The 21,849-nt window shown below is 41.7% G+C and overlaps 1 protein-coding gene across 5 annotated transcripts in view; it reads left to right on the top strand.

Moving 5' to 3' along the window:
* Positions 1-2,943: 2,943 nt before the first annotated feature.
* The window catches only part of SFT2D2 (SFT2 domain containing 2), a 28,997-nt gene continuing 10,091 nt past the window's right edge, over positions 2,944-21,849 (top strand). For 2 of the 5 annotated variants that reach the window (XM_077821869.1, XM_077821860.1), the window contains exons 1-8: positions 2,944-3,042; positions 6,127-6,213; positions 7,600-7,685; positions 9,669-9,750; positions 11,541-11,576; positions 11,669-11,727; positions 13,006-13,035; positions 14,777-14,819. In XM_077821869.1, the coding sequence (XP_077677995.1) occupies positions 2,980-3,042; positions 6,127-6,213; positions 7,600-7,685; positions 9,669-9,750; positions 11,541-11,576; positions 11,669-11,727; positions 13,006-13,035; positions 14,777-14,816 (483 nt within the window). In that variant the 5' untranslated portion in view covers positions 2,944-2,979 and the 3' untranslated portion in view covers positions 14,817-14,819. Of the gene's footprint in view, positions 3,043-6,126; positions 6,214-7,599; positions 7,686-9,668; positions 9,751-11,540; positions 11,577-11,668; positions 11,728-13,005; positions 13,036-14,776; positions 21,177-21,849 lie in introns of those variants that run through there. The other 3 variants (XM_077821842.1, XM_077821851.1, XM_077821833.1) reach the window with 3 other exon arrangements.

A 21,849-nucleotide genomic window follows, 5' to 3' on the forward strand; every position in this document is an offset into this window, starting at 1 on the left:
TGTTTTTCTACATTTTCAAATATATTGACTTCAGTTACAACAGAATACAAAGTGCACAGTGCTCACTTAACTTTTTATTACAAATATTTGCACTGTAAAAAACATAAATAGTATTTTTCAATTAATCTAGAAATACTGTAGTGCAATCTCTTTATGGTGAAAGTGCAACCACAAATGTAGATTTTTTTTTGACATAACTGCACTCAAAAACAAAATAGTGTAAAACTTTAGAGCCTACAAGTCCACTCAGGCCTCTTTCTTGTTCAGCCAATTGCTAAGACAAACAAATTTGTTTACATCTATGGGAGATAATGCTGCCTGCTTCTTATTTACAATGTCACCTGAGAGTGAGAACAGGCATGTTTAGCATATCTGGCACGTAAATACCTTGCAATGCCGGCTGCAAAAGTGCCATGCGAACACCTGTTCTCACTTTCAGGTGAAACAAATAAGAAGTGGGCAGCATTATTGCCCATAAATGTAAACAAACGTGTTTGTCTTAGCGATTGGCTGAACAAGAAGTAGGACTGAGTGGACTTACTGGCTCGAAAGTTTTACATTGTTTTATTTTTGAGCGCAGTTATGTAACAAAAAATCTACATTTGTAAGTTGCACTTTCAGAATAAAGAGATTACACTACAGTACTTGTCTGAGGTGAATTGAAACATACTGTTTAATCACAAATAATATAAAGTGAGAACTACACACTTTGTATTCTGTATTGTAATTGACATTGATATATTTGAAAATGTAAAAAAAAATTATGTAATAAATTTAAATTGGTATTCTGTTTAACAGTGTGATTAAAACTGTGATTAATTGTGATTAATTTTTTTTAATTGAGTTAATTTGTTCTGAGTTACCTGCTGCAATTTGTTAACAGCCCTAAAAAAAAAAAAAAAAATCCAAACAAAACAAGACAAAACACTGCCTGTCTCCTGCTGGCTTCATGTCTGAAGAAAATTACTGGATGGTAGTTAAATAAAAAAACAAAAAACAAAGTCCATGAGGGCTCTGCAAAAGCTACACAGACAGTACTGAAGATACATTTCTTGCTTTACATGTCTATGGATGTGCTTTCATGTCTTTGAAGATCATGAATGTTTGAAGCTAGCTTGTCTGGTGCAGGGTTGTCACTTATACATGCCCCATTTTGTTTCCCTGGTTGAATTTCCCAGTGCCATAAACCAATTTTTAGAATGGGTGGAATGTCCAATGAGCTGTTTGAAGAGAGAGTCCAAAGGCTTTGAATATAAGGTATAATTGTTTAAAAAATGAAAAATGAATGTTTTCATCATAATATACCTATATTTACTGTGCAGAAACTGGATCTGCACTTCCAACAGTGTAATCTTATTTCTTTCCATCCAGAGCTAAGAAGAAATTGCTCATTGCACCGGTGTTTTGGTTGGTTCTTAAACTGATGTTAGTACAGACCATAAAGAAATTTATTTGGTGTAATTGAAGTTATTAAATGCTTCAAGACATGATATTTTTTAAGACATGTATGTTTTAAAATAGTGCAACTTGACATTTTCAAAGTTTAGCATTGTGGAATATCCTTAATGGAATTTACAATTCTGAATTGAAGAAATGTTTGAAAATGCATTGTTTGCTCTCTCCTGTCTGTTTTGCAATGTCATTATGAAAGCATGTATATTACTGTTCTTGTATTAATAGCTTACAGCATACTTAGTAACTAAGTGCCTGATCTTGCGCTCTTGAAATCAATGGAAATTTTATGATTGACTTCAGTGGGTGCAGGAGCTAGCCCTATGTGCTACCAACATCTTTTGCATACTAGGGCCTGATCCTGCAAACACTTCTGCACATCTATATGCATGTGAATAGTGCATACAGCATGTACTAAAAAATTTGCTGGAGCAGGCCTAAAAAGCAACTATGATTGCTTATAGTCTTAACATTTCAAATCTTCAATGATCTTGCTATATAAATAATTGATATTTTGGAAGCCCAATAAACAACCTTCTTAAGCTTTAGCTAAATAAAAGAGGAATGCAAATATGTACGCAAAGAAAGTAGTGAAGAAATGATTAACAGAATAGTGGCTTTTGGAGTTTTTTAAAATTGGTTAGAAATAAGACACTCTGTACAATGTTGGTTTTTAAACAATAGTGGGTCAGGGAGAAAACTAAAAAAGGTTAGTATGCTCCCTTTTAAGAAAAATAATAAAATAGAAGTTGCCCTGATATAGTCACTTGCATGCTATTTATATTATTTTGTAGTAATGGATCACCTTAAGTATGGCTGAAGTAATGTCAGTGGACCCTTTTGCATAGCACAATGACTTAAGAAATGTTGCCAAATCCGAGCATTCAAAAATGATGAAGTAGGCACCCCAAAACAGTGAGATTGGGTTTAAAAATACCATGTTAAAAATAATAAATGTTTGCTGCTTTTTTCGTTTGTGTTCTGTTTTTTGAGACTTTGGATTAGACTTTAGTCCCATTTCCCAGCATTTCTCCGTAATGCTGATGTCTAGAAACTTTTTAAATGAAAGTTTAGATTCTCACAGTTCCAGGAGCTGGGACTTTAGGGAAAGCACTAAATAGTGGGAGCTTTGCCATAAAATCATGGGCTGGCAATGCTGTGTTGGAGGCTGCCCTGATTGGCACTGAGAGTGTGGAAAAGGAGCAACATGCCACCAGTGAAGGCTGATGCCTGGCTACGAGCTGCCTTGTGGCATAGACGCCATGTGCCACTGGCGTCTGGCAAAATCATTTCAGGAGAAAAGCCAATATGGACTACAGCTCCCAGCATGCACCGCGCGAGCGGGTCGGGACTACGTCTCCCACCATGCACTACGCCGGATTAGCCGCCGGGTTGGCTGGAAACCGGCGACTTCCTGCCCGCGGTGCGCGCTGGGAGTTGTAGTCCCGGGGGCGGGGCGGGCCGGGCCGGGCCAGTCGTAAAGTAGTCGGGTCACGGAAGCGGGGGGCGGCGGCGGAGCCAGGCAGGATGGACAAGCTCAAGCGGGTGCTGAACGGGCAGGACGCGGAGGAGCAGGGCGGCCTGAGCGAGGTAACGAGCCCCCCCCGCTCCCGCTGGCCAGGCTGCTGTGGCTTGTCCCGCTCCGGGCGGCGCCCTGCTGCGAGCCCGGGCCGGGCCGGGCGGCTTGTGTCAGGGGCGGGGGGCGACCCCTGCGGCCCGTCCGGGGAGGCAGAGTTTCAGTGCAAGCCCTGGAGCCGGGAGCGGTGCCCGGCCTGTCAGCGCCGCCCTGCCCCGGGGAGCGGGGCCGGGGCCGGCCGGGCCGGGGCCGGGCATGGCGCGCCCGCTCCAGCTGCTGCCCGCTGGGCTGGGAAGCGAGTCCTCCCCGCCGCCGCTCCCTGACGAGCTGGTAGGAGGACACGGGAGCTTTACAGGGTCTCTGTCCACCTCGTCCGCTGGTTCTCAGCCAGGGAGACCCGTCCCTCTCGGGGTACGCAGCGGTCTGCCGGGGGTACATCACCTCCTGTAGATATTTGCCTAGTTTAACAACAGGCTACGGAAAACGCACGAGCGAAGTCAGTACAAACACACATTTCATACAGAGACTTGTTTATACTGCTCTGCATACTGCCGTGTAACGACCATATTCATATTCCAATCGATTTATAATTACTTGGTAAAATTGAGAAAGTGAGCAACTTTTCACTAACCGTGTGCTGTGACCGTTTTCTATTTAAGGTCTGAGTTGGTAAATAAGTGGCTTTTAAGTGAGGTGAATCTTGAGGGTGTACAAATCAGATGCCTGAAAGGGATATAGTAGTCTGGAAAAGTTGAGCCACTGACCTAGGGTATGCCTTCATTTCAGTGTGACCTCGGGTTCAAGCCCAACTTCCCTTCTGGCCACGCAGACCTTGTGCTAACCAGGGTCCGAGCTCATATTGTAAACTCACGTTATCTGTGTTACCAATAACTTTAAACACTGGGTTTAAAGGGAAAGAGTTTTAGCCACCCAGTGTATCTCACTGTTTGTGGTCTTTGTTGACTCACTGAATTTCTTTCCTCTTAGACAGTTCCACCTTGGCATCTGGTTTTGTTTTCAGGTTCTGAGTGCTACATTGTTTGTTTGGGTTTCAAACGCTTTAGGGGAATGGTTATTTTTTGAAAAAAGAAACAAATAACCATTCCCCTAAAGCGTTTGAAACCCAAACAATGTAGCACTCAGAAGCTGAACACATTTGGTTTGTTTTTACAAAAATAGCGTAAACCTTTTTGTTCTTGGATTTTATAAAAAAAACTACTTCCTGCAAAGCTTAAATCTTGAGCCAAATGTGATGCCATGCAACTTTTAAAATGTTCTATATGTGGAAAGGTGACTAAACTTCCTAGAAACTAGTCTGATGCCATGTATTTAAATGATTTCCAATTGAATGCATGAAAATGACTTCATAATCCCACCCAACTTCTTTCCCTCACCTTCATGCCATGTGTCTAAAACTAAGTACGCTCTAGTGTGTAAAGGGCTAACATGCTCAAGTATTCATAAATTCTAGAGTTCCGTAACTTTTTGCTGTTCAGTGTTTGGATGTTTGTGGGTGGGTATGAAATATGTTGCAAGGACTTCACTCTGACTAGATGGATGAAATAGAAGCATTATAGTTCTGTTCTGTGTAGATGAATGCAACATAGAAAACAGAGAACAGAAAACAAATTGTGGTGCTTTTTATAAACTGCTTTTTCTTTGAAAATTTGACTGGAATCTGCCTGATTTCACTTCCAGTGAATATAGAAATTAAGGGTGGGAGAGGGGAAATTGATAAATAATAACTGAGAATATGGCTACACGACAAGTACTGTAGTGTCACAGCTGTGGTGCTGCAACTTCACTGTTGCTATGTTGTAGTGTAGACACTTGTTACAGTGATGGAACGAGTTTTTCCATCATTGTAGTAAATCCACCCCCACAAGAGGCAATAGCTAATTCTATGAAAGAATCTTCTGTTGACCTAGCAGCTTCTGCACCACAGTTTAGGTCGGCTTAACTACATTTCTCAGGTGTGTGAATTTTTTTTGCATACCTGAGTGTGGTAGTTAAGTTGACTAAGTTTTAGGTGTAGGACCAGGCTTTAATGTGGAGGCGAAGAGTCTGTGCTCGCTGAGGTGGGTATGTGTCTGCTAAAAGAAGAACACGAAAGGTTAGATATGTAGGTACAAATATAGTGGAATGAACAGACTATATAGTATTATGGCAAGCTATTCGCTTATTTTAGGTATCTAGGACTTGATAGGGGCCTCATTCTGTAGGTCAGGGGTGGCCAACCTGAGCCTGAGAAGGAGCCAGAATTTACCAATGTACGTTGCCAAAGAGCCACAGTAATACATCAGCAGTCCCCCCATCAGCTCCCTCGCAGCACCTCCCACTCACCCACCTGCCAATCAGCGCCTCCTTGCATCTCCTGATCAGCTGTTTTGTGGCATGCAGGAGGCTCTCGGAGTGAGGGCATCACAGGCTCAGGGGAGGGGGCGGGAAGGGGTATAGTGGGGGCAGGGCCTGTGGCAGAGCCAGGGGTTGAGCAGTGAGCACCCTCCGGCACATTGGAAAGTTGGCACCTGTAGCTCCAGCCCCGGAGTCGGTGCCTATACAAGGAGCCGCATATTAACTTCTGAAGAGCCGCATGTGGCTCCAGAGCCACAGGTTGGTCACCCCTGATGTAGGTAATAACATTCTCTCATTTACTTCAGTGGGAATTCTGCTTGCAGTGTGGTTTCAAAACTGAGCTCTCTGTTAGTAGTATTGCTGTTGTATATGGATTCATTTTTCATTTATTTTGTGTTCTAGCGGAATATTTTTCAGATGGTGCTTAAGCTGCTGATGGAAATAGAGCTATAAAGTTTGTTTTGTTGGGACACAAATTGATGTGTTAAAATGGGTTCTCAGACTGGGGACCGTGACCCCTTGGGGTTGCAAGGTTATTACTTTGGGGTCGCGAGCTGTCAGCCTCCACCCCAAATACTGCTTTGCCTCCAGCATTTATAATAGGGTTAAATATAAAAAAATGTTTTTTAATTTATAAGGGGGATCACACTCAGAGGCTGGATGTGTGAAAGAGGTCACAAATACAAAAGTTTGAAAATCACTGTGTTAAAGGATATGTCTCTTTATTTGTTTTTGGCTTCCAGATCGTTGATACAACTTCATTAAGCTGGGGCACGAGAGTGAAAGGCTTCATCGCTTGTTTTGCCTTAGGAGTTCTGTGCTCTGTCCTGGTAAGTTCTTCTCTGTCTGTCCACTTCTGCTCTAGGAGGAGACTTGCGTTTTGAGCACTGCAGTTACTTTTTATAGCACCCCAAAGTGGATAACAAAATTATGTACAAACTGGCCCCAGTTCTGCTAGCTGCTTGGGACTTTGAGCAGGCATCTGGATTGGGAAGGGAAGACTTTGAAATGCAGCTATAAAATTAAACTAAACATAAACTAAAAATCTAGAAGATGATCAGTCCACTCCTCTTTGATTTGTGGGGGACTGGGTGATGTGTGGATCAATATGCAGCTTGTATGGAACGTGATTCTCAAGTACCAAAAGGAATGATATGAGGTTGGCTATGTGGGATGGGACTGGTAAACTAGTGCTGGGGTTCAGGAAGGGAATGGGATTCAGGTCAGCCAGGAGGACTGAGCCAGGCAATACTAAGGATTCATCTACATAGGCAGATTGAGGGATTGTGTGGTAACATGATTTAAACAGTCTACAAAGGTCAGATCAAACTGTTTTATAACAGAGTCAGAAGGAGCACTTTTGTAATGAACTCAGTTCAATGAACCTGACATGGTAAAACTTGCCTTGTAGATGGAACTACATCCTTTTGTACTATATCCATGTATTGGATATTCCTACTTTTGCTTAAAGAATAAGATTTGCACAAGTATGGCAAAATTACCTATTTTTGCAGAAATTGATTTCAGTTTCGTCCCTGATGAAAGCAAAAAATTCCAAAACCCTTTTTATAAAAAAGGAAACTGGGTTCTATCAGCAAGTGTAATGTAATGCTCTGATCACTATAAAGAATGTGAACAAACACAAACCAACTTTTGTAACTGCCATTCAGGTTTGAGTTTTTTAGTGCTTCTTCACTGCTACTAAAAGCACTGTTTTGGGGCTATTTTTGTTGCAACGTGAAACAATTTTTATCCAGTCAGGTCTATAAAATCATGACTGGTGTAGATAAGGAAGCATTTACTACTACTCATAACACAAGAACTAGGGGTCACCAAATGAAATTAATAGGCAGCAGGTTTAAAACAAATAAAAGGAAGTATTTCTTCACACAACGCACAGTCAGCCTGTGGAACTCCTTGCCAGAGGATGTTGTGAAGGCCAAGAGCATAACAAGGTTCAAAAAAGAACTAGATAAATTCATGGAGGATAGGTCCATCAGTGGCTATTAGCCAGGATGAGCAGGAATGGTGTCCCTAGCCTCTGTTTGCCAGAAGCTGGGAATGAGCGACAGGGGATGGATCACTTGATGATTACCTGTTCATTCCCTCTGGGGCACCTGGCACTGGCCACTGTCAGAAGACAGGATACTGGGCTAGATTAATCTTTGGTCTGACCCAATAGGGCCATTCTTATGTTCTCTTATCTTCCTTTTCAGGGTACTTGCCTGCTATGGGTGCCAAGGAAAGGACTAGTTCTCTTTGCAGTATTTTACACTCTGGGGAATATTGCATCCCTTGGAAGGTAACATTTCTGTAAAATAGCTACCTGATACAAAGGCAGAAAATGGGAACAGAATGAGTGTGTGCGAATGTACCCATGCTTGTCTGAGTGGTGGAAATGGTGGGATGTGAGGCTGAATGTTCACTTCTCTGTACAGATCTCTAAAATTCAGAAATAATAGAAGAGGAACAAACATGACTGATTTAAACAGTCCAGTTCTTGGGAAATGAAACCGTTTCAACTGGTATTTTGTATTTACTGTTTGGATCAAATATTGTCTGGATATACTTGCTAAAATAAGAGGAATGAAATCTCATCCTTCCTGCAGGGGTCAGGAAGACATCTACATAACTTATGTATTGTTTGGTGCATCATTGTGGTTTTCTACACTTTCCTCTGAACCATCAGCTATTAGTCCATGCTGGAGGCATATCTTTGTGTAGGTAGTCTCACTGGCCTCACAAGAGACCCTGGCTATCACTGTAAATAGCTTAATGAAGACCTCTTCTCAATGTGCAGCTGACATAAAAACAAACAAGATTTTAGAATATGTAAGGAATGGGGTGGCAAATAATATGGAGACTTGCTATAATGCCATTATATAAATTAAAGGGGCAGCCTTATCTGTAATGCTGTGTGCCATGGTGGTCACCCCATCTCGACTAGCTTATTACAGAACTCGAGCTATAAAGCATTGGTTTGTTAAGTTGGGACACGAGTTGATGTGTTCAAGGATATGGGGCCCTTAATTTTTTTTTACCTGGACTTTGCAATCTGTATTATGTAAAGATTTTATTTTTCATTTAAGAAGAGCTATGAGAATGATCAAAAGCATGGGAAAACTCATGTGGAAAGATTGCAAAGATTGGAATTCTTTGCCTTAGAAAGAAGATGAATAGAGGGAATGTGATACAAGTACTAAGTAATGAATTTTCTAGAAAGGTTAGCGCAGGAAAGCCTGTTCTCCTTGTCTTGTAACATAAGAATCAGAGGACACTCAAAATTAAAAGTTGGGAAATTCAAAGCCAATAAAAGGAAGTACTTTGTCATGCAGTGTGTAATTTGACTGTGTAACTCATTGTCACATGACTGTGAGGGAGGGGAGACTAGTGAGACTCCATCATTCCTGGCATGCAGTAGAATTAGGCATGCCAGTGGCTATGTGGTTGTTCTGGGTACATACCATCTGGCTGATCCTCACAGGAATACTCTACTTGGCTACTCCTCTCTCATCTGTGGCTGGCTTGGGATTGCTTTCTTCTCTCCTCCATTATACTGTATCTTGGGCTGCTCTTGACTGAAGCAATGGCAGCCTGTTGTCAGCAACAAGAGGGAGGAGAGGAGTCACCTTAGGACCAGAGAGAAAATGGGTAAATAAGCTGGACATAACAAGCTAAGATTTAAAAAAAAAAAAAAAAAAAAGTTAAATGAAAATTTGATCAATTTAATCTGAGCCTCACTGTTCTACAAAGTCAGCCGAGTCTGATGGCACTTTAAGACTGTGTCTGGCGCATTGGTAGGAAGTGAACTCATTGACTAGTCTGTGTAAATGCAGTCCAGGTACCTCAGGGATCACTTTCATCAAATCAGAATGGAGACCTGGAATGGGACCCGTTGACCTCCACCAAGCTTGTCCCTACACCCCTTCTGGAATGTTTGGTTTTGAACAGAGATGGAGGAGTCTAGATTACAAATGTCAGCACTTGCTTCTTCCCAAGACTTAGTCTGTTTGGTGCCCAGTTCTTGGTATGTATCTTCCCCATTGTCAGTAGGATACCGATTTTTATTCTATAGTACTGCCTGGCTATCTTTGCTATACAGATAGCACCAATCACCATAATAACATAGGCACTGGTATCTAGTATAGTACTGGCCCTCTAGGACAGAATGTCAATTTATGACAGCACAGTAAGCATGCTTGATGAGGGCATCTTACAATCGAATTTTATTGCTGTATGTAGATGTTTTACGTGTCTGTGTTATGTTATGTTTTGCTTGTTACAGCACTGTTTTCCTTATGGGACCTATGAGACAATTGAAAAGAATGTTTGAGCCTACTCGTTTGATAGCTACTATTGTTATGCTAGTAAGTATCAAAGGATCTTGTTTTAACTAGTCTTAATTCAGTGCGAAATTCCAGAACAAAGTTGTCAATAGTGGTTTGATCTAGTTACATTCACAGTGCTGCTTTTATTGCCGTTCTTATAGCACTGGAGATGTATATAGTTATAGAGAACACTGAAAAAGACAGGTCCCAAGTTCTGAAGAGCATAGCCTAAATCTGGGCAGTGGTTTAAGTGCATGAAGTAGTAGAATCATTATCACTGAGGGGATTGATAGGTGTTGCTGAAGAAGTTTTGGAGAAATCTGACGCGCATGTGCGCACCCACACCCACATGGGCAACGTGAAAGAAGATGTGAAGGCAGGAGCGGGACTGGGAGTTATTTAGAAGAGGGTTTGGGATGAAGCAAGTGGAGATATAGGCAGACAGAAATGTAACATTAGAGTGTCAACCCTCTTATTTCTACTTACCCTAGCTGCTAGTTTCACTCCTTGGTAAAATGCTTGTAGGTGGAGTTTCATAACAAGGTACTTGGAGAATCTAGTCATCCTCAGGTGACTTACAGCTTCATGTATAATTGAATTTTTGTGGGAACTTTGCAGCTTAGCCAAATGCATCTAGGTTAGTGGTTTTCAACCTTTTTTCATTTGTGGACCCCTAAAAGGTTTTGAATGGAGGTGTGGATCCCTTTGGAAATCTTAGGTGTAGTCTGCAGATCCCGAGAGGGTCTGCAGACCACAGGTTGAAAACCACTGTTCTATGCTAACGACAACCTTTTGTGGACCCCTTAGACACAGGTTGAAAACCACGGGTCTAGGTGGTTACTGGCTGTAGGCTCTTTCAGCTTTGAAGCATCTCAACAAAGGGCTTGTCTTCACGTACAGCGGTGCAGCTGCAGCGCTTTAGTGATGATGCTCTTCCGTGGTGTATTTAATCCACCTCCCCGAGAGGCGGTAGCTCTGTCGACTGGAGAAGCTCTCCCATCTACATAGCGCCATCTACACGGAGGATTAGGTCAGAATAACTACATCACTCAGGGGTGTGGATTTTTTTACACCCCTGAGCCAACATAGTTATACTGATTGGCCAGGTCTACACTCCAGACCTATAAGTGAAAGTGTTGACCTTCAGCTGTAAATTTAAGGAGTCTAGCAAAAAGCCCCTCCAGAAGTGTCATAACTGTGCAGCTCCTATTTTTATAGTCAATGTGGGTTGTAGGCATTACAGATGCCTGAAGTGGGTGGATCATGCCTACACTCAGGCCTTGGAATGCTTTAAAATAAATAAATAAAGTAGTAGCTAAAAAGTACCTGAACATTTTTCATAGTCTCAATTGATATGAACTGGGTAGCGGTTGATACCCCAGGGCTGCTGTTTTAGTGATTTCAACAGGAAACAGATTCATGGCATGTTTAGAGACAGGCAAATCAGAGCTGCAGCCAGAGACCGAGAGGAGCTGGAAAGCTCTATATTTCTATTTAGATAAGAAAGTGAAGTAGCGTACCTGAATGTGTATATTAACTAATAAAACTGGCCTGGGGAAAAAGTAGGAACCTACAGAAATTGCCACAAGCTGTGGAAGCCTTCTGCTGTTCCTTGACTGCAGCTGTGATCTTCCTTTTGTGATGTTCACCAGCTTGCTACTTTATTTCATATTTAGAAATAGTATAGATAGGGCATTTTAAATAGCAATTTTTACATTGGATCAGGTAAAATATTGCATTTCCCTTCAGTCTTCCTTTATATTTGCAAAAAATATATTTTAATTGTGGAGTAGTCTCTATTTTAACTGACATGCTGTGTTCTCTTCTAGTTGTGTCTCATACTAACATTGTGCTCTGCCTTCTGGGTGAGTATTTGGATCTTATATATAGCCAGTGCACACTAATAAATATATATGCTCATTATTTGATTGCATTATTGTCTGTTTTCTTCTTTCAGTGGCACAACAAGGGACTTGCTCTCATCTTCTGCATTTTGCAATTTTTTGCCTTGGCATGGTAGGTAACTTTTCCCCCCTCCCCCTAATAGGGAGGGTGTAGCATCTGAATTCAATGGGTATGCTATGCTAAACTTTTCTAGGAGATGGATTCTGAGTTATAGCCAAGGGGGCACCAGCCATCTGTAGCAGACCCTTTTCCCCAGGCACTGCAACTGTAATCTTGGCCTTGTGCAGAGGGGAGGTTCTGGAGAGGGGTGGGAAAGTGTGAGCCTGCACCACAATAGCAGCTCCCGGGCCTGGCTGCGGCTTCAGGCATTTCAACCTGGCACAGAGAGGGCTGCAGCATCACTTGGGTTTGGCACCATTGGTTTGATGATTTTCTGTGGGTGCAGTTTAACCCATGAACCCGTGCTAAAGCTGCCTCTGCTCTCTTCCCCCTCCGCCCCAAAGTAACCTGGATTAAATCTATCTTTTGTTGATAGATTGTCAGAGGACTGTGAAGTTGTACGAATTATGGTAGGGGAGTTCTCCCTTTCCTCTAGCCACCCAAACATGAACCACCTAGCCAAATTAATCCTAATGACCTGATCTTCATGAGTGACGTCCTACAAGGCATTTGAGATCAGATGGCTTGTCCCTGCTCTCTGCTCCAGAGTTCTGCTTGGAATGGGCTAGGGGCAGAGCACTTCTACTGCAGAGTCTCTCTCAGTGGGACTCCCTCCCAGAGTTTCTCTTGCTCTTTTTGGAACCAGCAGCAAGGTTCCCTTGTTTGGATCAGTTTGCCTTTGCCCATTCAGTCCTCCCTTTTACACTAGATTTTCCCTTTCTGAATTACATTGTTCTTGACTGTTCTCTTTACTTTGTGTGGTTTAGATCAGGATTGCTTAGGGCCAGATTCCTTTTCCTTATTATAACTTTTGTACAGCTTCCCAGGTCATTGCTACAGATGCTGTGGAAATAGAAAGTTGACTAGGTGTCCTTATCCAAGTCACCCAGTACATCACTAGCCGGATGACTGATCCTACTTGCCCCAGGGCTTGGTGCATGTAGGGTTTCAGAAAGAGGAGGATTATTGTTAATAAACATTTTTATAGTGAGCCATAGCTTTGCTGTGGCGCTTCATGGATTCAACAGAGTTGTTTTCAGGAGGATGGCTGAGGAGGAGCTTGTGTGCCTTTCCACTACCTGAACTGGCGTTTTGTCTTTGTGTTCACTGAGACACTTCTGTCTCTGTTTCAGTGTGGTGTGGGGAGGAGTTGTTGCTTTTGTGTATGACTCTAATGTAATCTGAAGTTAATGGTAACTCATTTTTTTTAATATTCTCTTCCTCTCTTAGGTACAGCATTTCTTTCATACCATTTGCAAGGTAAGCTTGATTTTTCCTTATTATATTAGTGAATATCTATTAAACTCTATCTTACAGTTAACTCCCCCATAAACTGTATGACTTTAAAATGGTTGTGCTGCCATTTTTTCTGAATGACCTTAGAGTTGATTACAAACTAAACACCTAAGAATTTTTCACCTGTGACTGAAATGCAGCTGTTTCTGGGGTGGGACATGGCAGCCGGGGGTTAGGAGTTCTTACCATCCCCCCTTTTCTCTTCTCCCCTCCTCCCAGTAAACTTTTCAGGAAACATCAGCGTCCCAGCGAGTTGGCTGGCTTTTTTGCTGAAACTCACCCACTACTTTTTTCAAATGTTGCATGCACTGAAAGGCGCACTGCATTTGGAGGCATGTAACCTATAAAGTGCACGAGACTGTATGAATATTCTGTCAAATAAATCTCTCAAGTTATTAAACTCCCCCATATTCCTGAACACTGCTGCCCTCCAGAAGGTTGATGACAAGCTTGTCCTGTCAGTTGCCAGATCCCCTCTGACAAACTTGGTGGTTTTCACACCTGCAAAAATCATCCCATGCTGCCAAATGAAATGTTACTTGAGGGAGATGTCCTTTGTTCTCCGACTTGCAGAGGTGTTAACTACCCGCTTCGCCTTGAATGATCTCTTGCAACATGTCCTAGCTCCTATGCTTACTAATCTGTTCCCCCTTGTACTTAGGGCCCGTCTACCCTTAAAACGCAGCTTCGGGGAAGGGGTTGGAATGGGGGTAAGGAAGGGGTGGGAAGAGGCAGGGCAGGGGCGGGGTCTCATTGAAAGGATGGAGTGGGGGTGGGGTTGGGGGGCAGCGATGGGGGGTGTCAGTGATGCGGCCCTCGGGCCAGTGCACTAGTCCTCATGTGGCCCTCGTGGTCATTTGCGTTTGAGACCCCTGCTCTAAGCCGATGGGAGAGAGCTCTCCCATTGGTGTAGTTAATCTGCCTTCCCGAGAGGCAATAGCTTTGTTGGTAGGAGAAGCTCTCCTGTCGATCTAACCCCCTGTGTAGAAAGCGCTAGGTCGGTGGATTTTTCACATCCCTGAGCGACATAGGTATAACTATCTAGGTCTCTTGTGCAGACCTGGCCTTAATCTTAGTGAACTAAAGCCACTTTACCCCTGAATGAGAGCATCCATACAGGTGTTTAGCATGTTTTAATTCCTATGCATTTACTTCACACCTTTTGTTGATTTGCCATAACTTTACTGAGTGTTCCAAAGTAGACAAGTCCTTAGCCATGTGGTACATAGTCTGCAATGGAATCCTAAGAACTGCCTTTTGAAAACATAAGCAATAACCCAAAATACTACAGATGAGCAATGGAACTAAACTAGCTGCCCTGTGGGAACCTTAATTTAGATTTTCATGTATGCATTTAAGATTTCCTTTAATACATTTTTTAGAATGTATGCATAACAAACATCTGTGTCCAATTCTGGCATCCTCTCTTTTTCCCACTTTCCCACTCCTCCCCGCCGCCCCCCATAGACAAGTACATAGGTGCATCTCTCATTTAAACGAAACTTAAAGTTGTTGTCTCCACTATGCAACCTGTGTGATATGTACATACACCTATGTAATGCAGAGGGAATGCTGCAGCCTTACATATGGAAATGTACACTGTGCAGGAATAAATGTCTAAGTCTTCAAGCAGCACATCTTGATTACTGCAATGAAATATTTGGGGAAGCAGCCCAGTCATGTCAGTATTTCTCTCTCTCCACAGGGATGCTGTGAAGAAATGCTTTACTGTTTGTCTGTCATAACAGGTATATGTGCTGTTTTGTGACATTCTAGGAAGTACAGTGGAATTATGCTAACTGTTTTGTATGTACCTTCCTACTTGTGTCTTAAATATATGCCTTGCAGCTTGTAGTGGGAGGCTTGTATTAAAATCCAGCATATCTGGTTACTTGTGAACAATGATAGTCAGTCAGAATAATGAAGTGGTGCTTTCTGTAACATTTAGCCCAGCTGGACTGACGTCTAGAATTCAGTTTTGTTGTTTTAGATAAGTTACACAAATCATGCAGAGTGAAACAGAAATAACATTTAAAGACACACTGTTAGCCTAAAAATAATAGAGCAGATCCTCCACTGGTGTAAAACAGCACAGCTCGATTGTCTTCAATGGAATTATGCCAGTCTACACCAGCTGAGATCTGTTGCATAGTAAGACCCCAAGGCTGCACTTTCTGACCTCCTCCTAGCTTTGAAATAACTTTTAAAACCCTAATGTCTCACCATTTAGATTTGTTTAATTTTTTCACTGGACAGTGAAACTCCCCTGATCTGTTCTTTCTTTCTGGCTCTCTTGCAGGAGCTCAGTGCTGCATGGTGGGATTTATAACACTACCAGGGAAGGTTTCAGTCTAAACGGGAAAACTATTTTGTCTGAATATTTTTGAAAGTTTCATTTCTTTACCCAACTACTAAAGTTTGGGTTTAAACTACTGACAGTGTCTCTGTAAAATAACTCAAAAAGAGCATTGATCACCACTGGAAAAGTGCTAGGAATTCAGTGCAACCAAGATAAATTAAGAGGCCCTTTACCTGCTACCGACCTGATTTCTGCAACTTGCCTGCAGCAGCTAGCAGTATTGCAGGGCAGGGAGCTGCATTTCTCACGTCAGGATAGATACCCATCCTGTTCCCAGCTGTATTATGGGAGAGAAACAGAAACTAGGACTTGGTAGGTAAGCAAGGGAAAAACTGAGCTTCAGTTAATTTTCTGGGCACAGATTCTATCGGAGATTCTTTCTAAATGGTCGTTGTGTTTTACTTAAAAGTAGGAAAGCATTTCTATACACCCTTTAAAATAAAAAATCCTCTGCAGAGGGTGACAGAATTAGTGTTAGGAAAGGAAGAGACACTGTTCTTCTGACTTACCGCTCTCATCGGTTCATACCATTTCTCACTTCTCTGAACAAAGGTGAGAGATCATTAAATCCCCCTGTGGTTCAAATATCACGCTGTGGAGCAGAAGAAATGCAGAAGCATATGCTCTTCAAGTGTCTATATTCTGAGAAGAGTGATAGCGATAGCAAGTACAGCTTACTAAGGAAATGTATGCAGGATTAAACTGCCAATTTTGAACAAATTATACCTAGTGGCTGGGATTTTTATGATGCTAACAAGTTCCAAGACCACTTTAACATCCCCTTTTTCTGAATCCTTAGCCAAATTCTTGTGTGAGCTCAACACAGTCATCCGGCTCCAAGTTGTACAGTGGCTCATTGGCAAACTTGTGTCCAAGTGCTTAACTTATACCTCTTATCGTGTGTGGGACACTGCTTCACCACTTCATATCTCCTTTTAATGCATCCTTACCTTACTGGTACAAAGGCTTATCTTTCACATTATGGGCTGGGACCAAGGTCTGGGAAGATGATGATCGGTGAGGCTTTGTAGATGTGTGTTTGCAAAATCTTGGTGTTTTTTGCAGGGCTCATCCTTTGTTCTTTAAGGCCCTGCCTGCCCCCCAAATACCACATCAGGGAGCCTGGTCACCACTTGTAACCTAGGGGCAAACATGGTTCTGATTTGTAGCATAGCTAGGACCTTACCCATAGTTCATAATCAAACAAGGCTAGCAACAAAACAGTGCGTCAGTCTCACAGTTTCATGGCATCCAGAAAAGTTATTAGAATCTGAGAAGGAGCTATTTAAAAAACAAAAAACCAACCTTTGTGTCCTTCTGTTGTTCGAGATAGTTTAGTGCATTCCATTTTCACAGGATCCTTTTCAAAGCCCATCATCCAGTTTAACAGGGTATCTATGGGGTTCTTGTGGCTAAAGTTACTTTCTTAGAAATCCATTAGGAATAGAACAGACCTTAAAAATATGCCCCAGCTATGCTTGGAAGTATGGGAGAGCTATAGAGAACAGGTTCCTCCATAAAATAGTCTGTGTTTGTGAATGAAAAGGAATGGGGAATTAACATTCAAATTAATATGCTGACGCCATTATTTTTCCACGCTTCTTCCTTGAAAGAAAGGAGTAGTATAGGACCCAAGAGACACTTTCCTGTTTGTACCCCCATGGTTGTTAAAATCAGATGTCATGATACCTTAAAGCAGTAGCCTCCCTGGGCCACCTAGGTTTTAACAGATAGCATTCATCTCTCTCCTTTCCCAGGAATACAGGCTCTGCAGCCTGGGCAGACGCCCTGATCTGTTGTCTTACTCTGTGCTCCAGTCCTGTTGGGTGGAGACTGTGGAATATTCCTCTAACAACCACCTTGCTGCCATCTTCTATCTGCACACCAGCTCTCCAGGGGTCCTGGCCACAAGATATTACTGAACTATTCCACTTCCACCATGAAAACAATTCTGGCTTCAGCTCTATGCTACTAAAGTCCTGAAGCTGCTGTACTACCACCTGAGGTCTAGATCCTAGGGACTGGAGGGGTGTGACTGCTGACTTTTCCAGCTATAGCAGCCTTCCACTTTGAGCCAGAATCTATACACAGCTGTAACCTCTGACTGTCTGTGGCCTCTAGTTACTGTACAGTATGTTGCTGAGCAGGGAGCCTCTCAGGGTTGATGCAGACTCCCTTAGGCACCGAGAGAGGCAGCAGCAGACACTCATGAAATATCCCTCATCGGATGGCAAGTGTAATCATCTAGGCTCAATTCAGTTAGGGTCCCCACTCCCAAATCATCTGCGAGTGGAGAGCTTGGGGAAAACTAGGGACAATTGCCCCATTCACATTGTTGCCTGTTGCTCTTGAAGCTGCTGCTTGACTAGTCGTTTTGTAACTCTGTTAGAATACCACGTTCCCCCCTTTGGAGCTGATGAAATCCCACTTTTTGCATGATTTGCGGACAGGTGGACTCCAGTCACAGTCCAGCGACTGAGTTTTCTCTGGGGAGATGATTCTCATTTGCTTTCAGGCTGCAGTAAAGCCTAACTCTGCTTACACACATACAAAAGCCTTGTCCATCTCTCACAAATGTATCACATTTGGTTTAGGCAGTTTGGCTTCCTTTGGCTTCTTTGTTACAGCTGCTTCTGAGCTCTGATTTCCAGGGAGCTGCCTTTTTTAATATGGGCCCCTGGTTTATTATGCCTCCTTAAGGCTGCGTGATTTTGTGGTTCAAGCAGAAAGCTGGGAGTTTTTTCCTGACTAGGACAAGTCCCTTAACCTGTGTGCCTCAGCGTAACTGGGAACTGAGCTACCTCCCAGTCTGTATCCTGCCAAAGGATCCTATCCAGGTTTTTTGTAAGTGTCTTTGCAATGTTTACAAAATGCCTCTGTAAGAGGCAATTAGAAAATCTATCCCTCAATGCCTTGCTCAAGCCCAAGTTTATTTTAGCACTAGCTTCCCTGTGGGAATTCTCGGAAAGCTCTATGTAAGTAGCATATGCTTCCTTTCCCAAAAAAGTGCTGTTAACCAAGTCCATCACTGTAGGAGCTTAAGTAATTAAATCCTGCAGTGCTGGATTGCTTGTTCCTCTACTTCAGATCACTCATTTCTTGACCTTCACTGCCTTCATAAAGGGCTAGCACTTGTACTGGAATGTTGCACCAGAGCACACGGCTTTCTAACCCAATCAGGAGCACCAGAATCAAACCTCAGTTTTATACACTGGATAGAACTTTTGTATCTACATGTTAGCTATTTAGAACCGTTCTGCTAACTTTTTGGCAGAATGGTTGATTTTTATAAATAGGGAATTTAGGGTTTGGAGCTGTACAGTAATTTGTTGCCAGCACACAGATTGTCTGGGTGTCTTAAATTTCAGATCCACAAGCTAATTATTTTAAATGCCGAGTTCCAGCCCTGCAGCTCTTGAGTCAATAAGTTTAGTAAACTGTATTTCATGTAAGGTTGTTGAATGTCCTTAATGGAGGTAGGAGAGGGGGACTCAAACTTTGAAAGAAAAAGGAGGGCAGAGGGAATGGAGGCATAGTAAGCACTTGAGTGACAGCAGTGTTCATATTAGCCTCTGGCATTGCAAAAATTTTCCATGAATGAATCATACTCTTTTGGTTGGGGGCTAACTGGGTAGGAAAGACTCCACCCACACTATCTCCAATATGAGAAACACTCAGGTTTGTGGGTTCACCTCCAAATGGCTTTGCCTAATAAAACCACTTCATTCTACTGAAACAAAGGCTTGTGACTTCTACTTACTTACTTAATCTCTGTTCAAATTGCTGCTATGTTTGATTGCAACTGAATACTTGCCTTGTTACTGAAATATGTTGCATTCCCATATTTGTGCCTGTAATTAACCTGTCCTACTTGTATGCCTGCGTATTACAGTAGCCACTGTATTCTACCTGCCTTGCATACACACCTCATCCACTACGGTATCAAACAACATAATACTGTAGTTAATGTGGAAATAATGAAACTGGACAGTAGAATACATTCCATGTGAACTCTCTTGCACTGAAAAGGCAGTTTTTTTTTGTTTGTAAAACAAGCTTCCTTGTGTTTTCTGTTCTGATGGGTGGTTTATTGATGGGTAGGTGCGTGTCTTAAAGCCACCAGATTCCTGTATGCAATTCCTCACATTCAAAATCTTTCTGCTGAGTGCACAGTATGTCAAAAACACACAGAAAATAGTATTTCTTTCATTAAAAAAAAATTAAAAATCCTGTGTTGGATCTCAAAGTTGCTTCCCCTTGCCAAGCTCCTTCCTAATTTTACAGAGCGCACAACCACAAGGGCTGAGATTTTCAAAGAAGCTGAAGGGACGTGGGTATCAAACTCAGTGGGATTCGCGTATTTAGCTCCCTTAGGCAGGCTTGAAAGTCTCAGACCAGCTTGTCTTTCATTTGCTGAAGCTGCAGTACATGTTAATGCAATGCTACTTTAACCAAAAAGGGCCTTAAAATGCAATTCTAGCCTGGAAAATAACTTTAAAAAAAAAAAACAAGCAAACAAGAAGCCTGACTTGTCAGATTCGGTAGGAACAGAAATTAGAGAAATCTTTTCACTTGTAAAGAAAGCACATTAGTTCTGGAGTGTCTGGGGCACATTAAATATGAAAGCCTATATGCAATGTGTAATCACTCTTCTGAGTAGAACCTGACTTTAATGACACATAATGAAGTGCACTTTGACTACTGACACTGCCAGAGGCTTTTTTAATGACAGCATTTTAGAAAAAGAAACAAAATATCCAATCTTGTTAGTAATTTTATTACGATTGAATATTAAGGACGAGTTGGATGGGCAATCTTGAATCCCAAGGAAGTGTGTTTTATACTCTGATACAGAAAATATCTTGTGACAATTCGTTTTCAAATTTCACATGATGTCGCAATGGGTATTCCTGGAGAATACAGCAAAGTTGCCAGAACTCTGTGCAGCATCCTGGGGCAGGTTTCATTCAGGGAATTGAAGCACTGTGCCAAATTTGTATAAATTGGGAACAGATTGTATCTATCTTATCTTTAATGCAGATGTATGACCCACTATTTCCAGCTTACAGTTTGCTATGGTCCACATTTTTCTATTAAAAATGGTGGCCATAAACTGCATTGTAGAACTCTGGGAGGGGAGACGCATTTGGCCAGCCTTCGTGTACTGGGAGATGACACTTGTATGTGATTGCAATCCTTCATTTTAACCAGTTTAATTTCTAAAAATAGTTTGCAGTCAGTTCAGTTGCCTTATTTTCATTGTTAATGCCTCCTTTTCAGGATCACCACCATTAGTATCTATAATCTTGTTATAGGTTCTAAAAACTATTTAGTGTAAAAAAAAAAAAAAATGCTTTTGTCTTAATTGCAAATGCGTACATGTTAAGACCGTAGTAAATCTTAACCAGATTGTGAAGGGAAGCACAGCCGCTAAATATGGGGGTATTCCATTTTTAAAATCTTGTGCCGAGCTTTGAAATGTAATGTGGTGATTTTTTAAAAATAGCTTTATCAACTGAGGGATTTTTGTAAAACAAACATTTTGTGAAATTCTCCACTACAATGACTGTTTTGTATTATAAGCTGCTTCTGGACCTTTTATATATATCCTGGTTGCTTTGTCTGATTTTGTAATTGTTCAGTAAACGTTTTTTAACTTATTGCAAAACATTTTCTGTAATGAAGCTAGATCCTAAGACATGTGAACATCATTGTTTTTCAATAAAGTTGACACTGCAGTAAATGATCTGTTGCTTCTCAATCGCTTTTAATTTTTAATTTAAATGATGCAGAATTTTCAGGTGAAACTGAAGTGAAGTAGTCCATAAAAAATAGAATAGTACAAAAGGGCTTCTTTTATTTTAAATTCAGCTGGTTGTGTGTGTGTGTGTGTGTGTGTGAGAGAGAGAGAGAAAAAAATAGGGGAAGCTATAGTATGAGCTCGGGTGAGGAGCTATAGTATGAATATAGAACTGGGAGCCAGGAACTCTTGGTCTAATTCTGTCTCTGATCTTGGTCAAGTCCCTTGATCAAAAAAATCAGAGACAGTTTTTGAAAATGTTGGTATGCCCTCATTTTTTGGGCTGCTTGTAGTTACTCATGCTTCCAAATAATTGTATACAATTCTTTAGAATAAAAGGAACATTTACATGTCTGGTCACACCCATAATGTGCTAGGCTCTATTCTATATAGGTTCTTATACTGCATACTGTAGTATGAGTGCCTTTCAGTAGTGTATTAAGCAACATGGCTAATATCTGTTGTGTGTGTTCTCTTATCTCCCCAGGCGGAGAATTGTGTGCAGGAAAGTGTTTTGTTTATGTTGACTAATATATGCCAGCTACCGTATCTATGTATTCTGATATTATGTGCAACATATATTCCAAGCATTTAAGTATATATATTAAGCATTCATATA

The sequence above is a fragment of the Eretmochelys imbricata genome, chromosome 1 (genome assembly GCF_965152235.1).
Source record: "Eretmochelys imbricata isolate rEreImb1 chromosome 1, rEreImb1.hap1, whole genome shotgun sequence".
Classification (NCBI taxonomy): domain Eukaryota; kingdom Metazoa; phylum Chordata; order Testudines; family Cheloniidae; genus Eretmochelys; species Eretmochelys imbricata.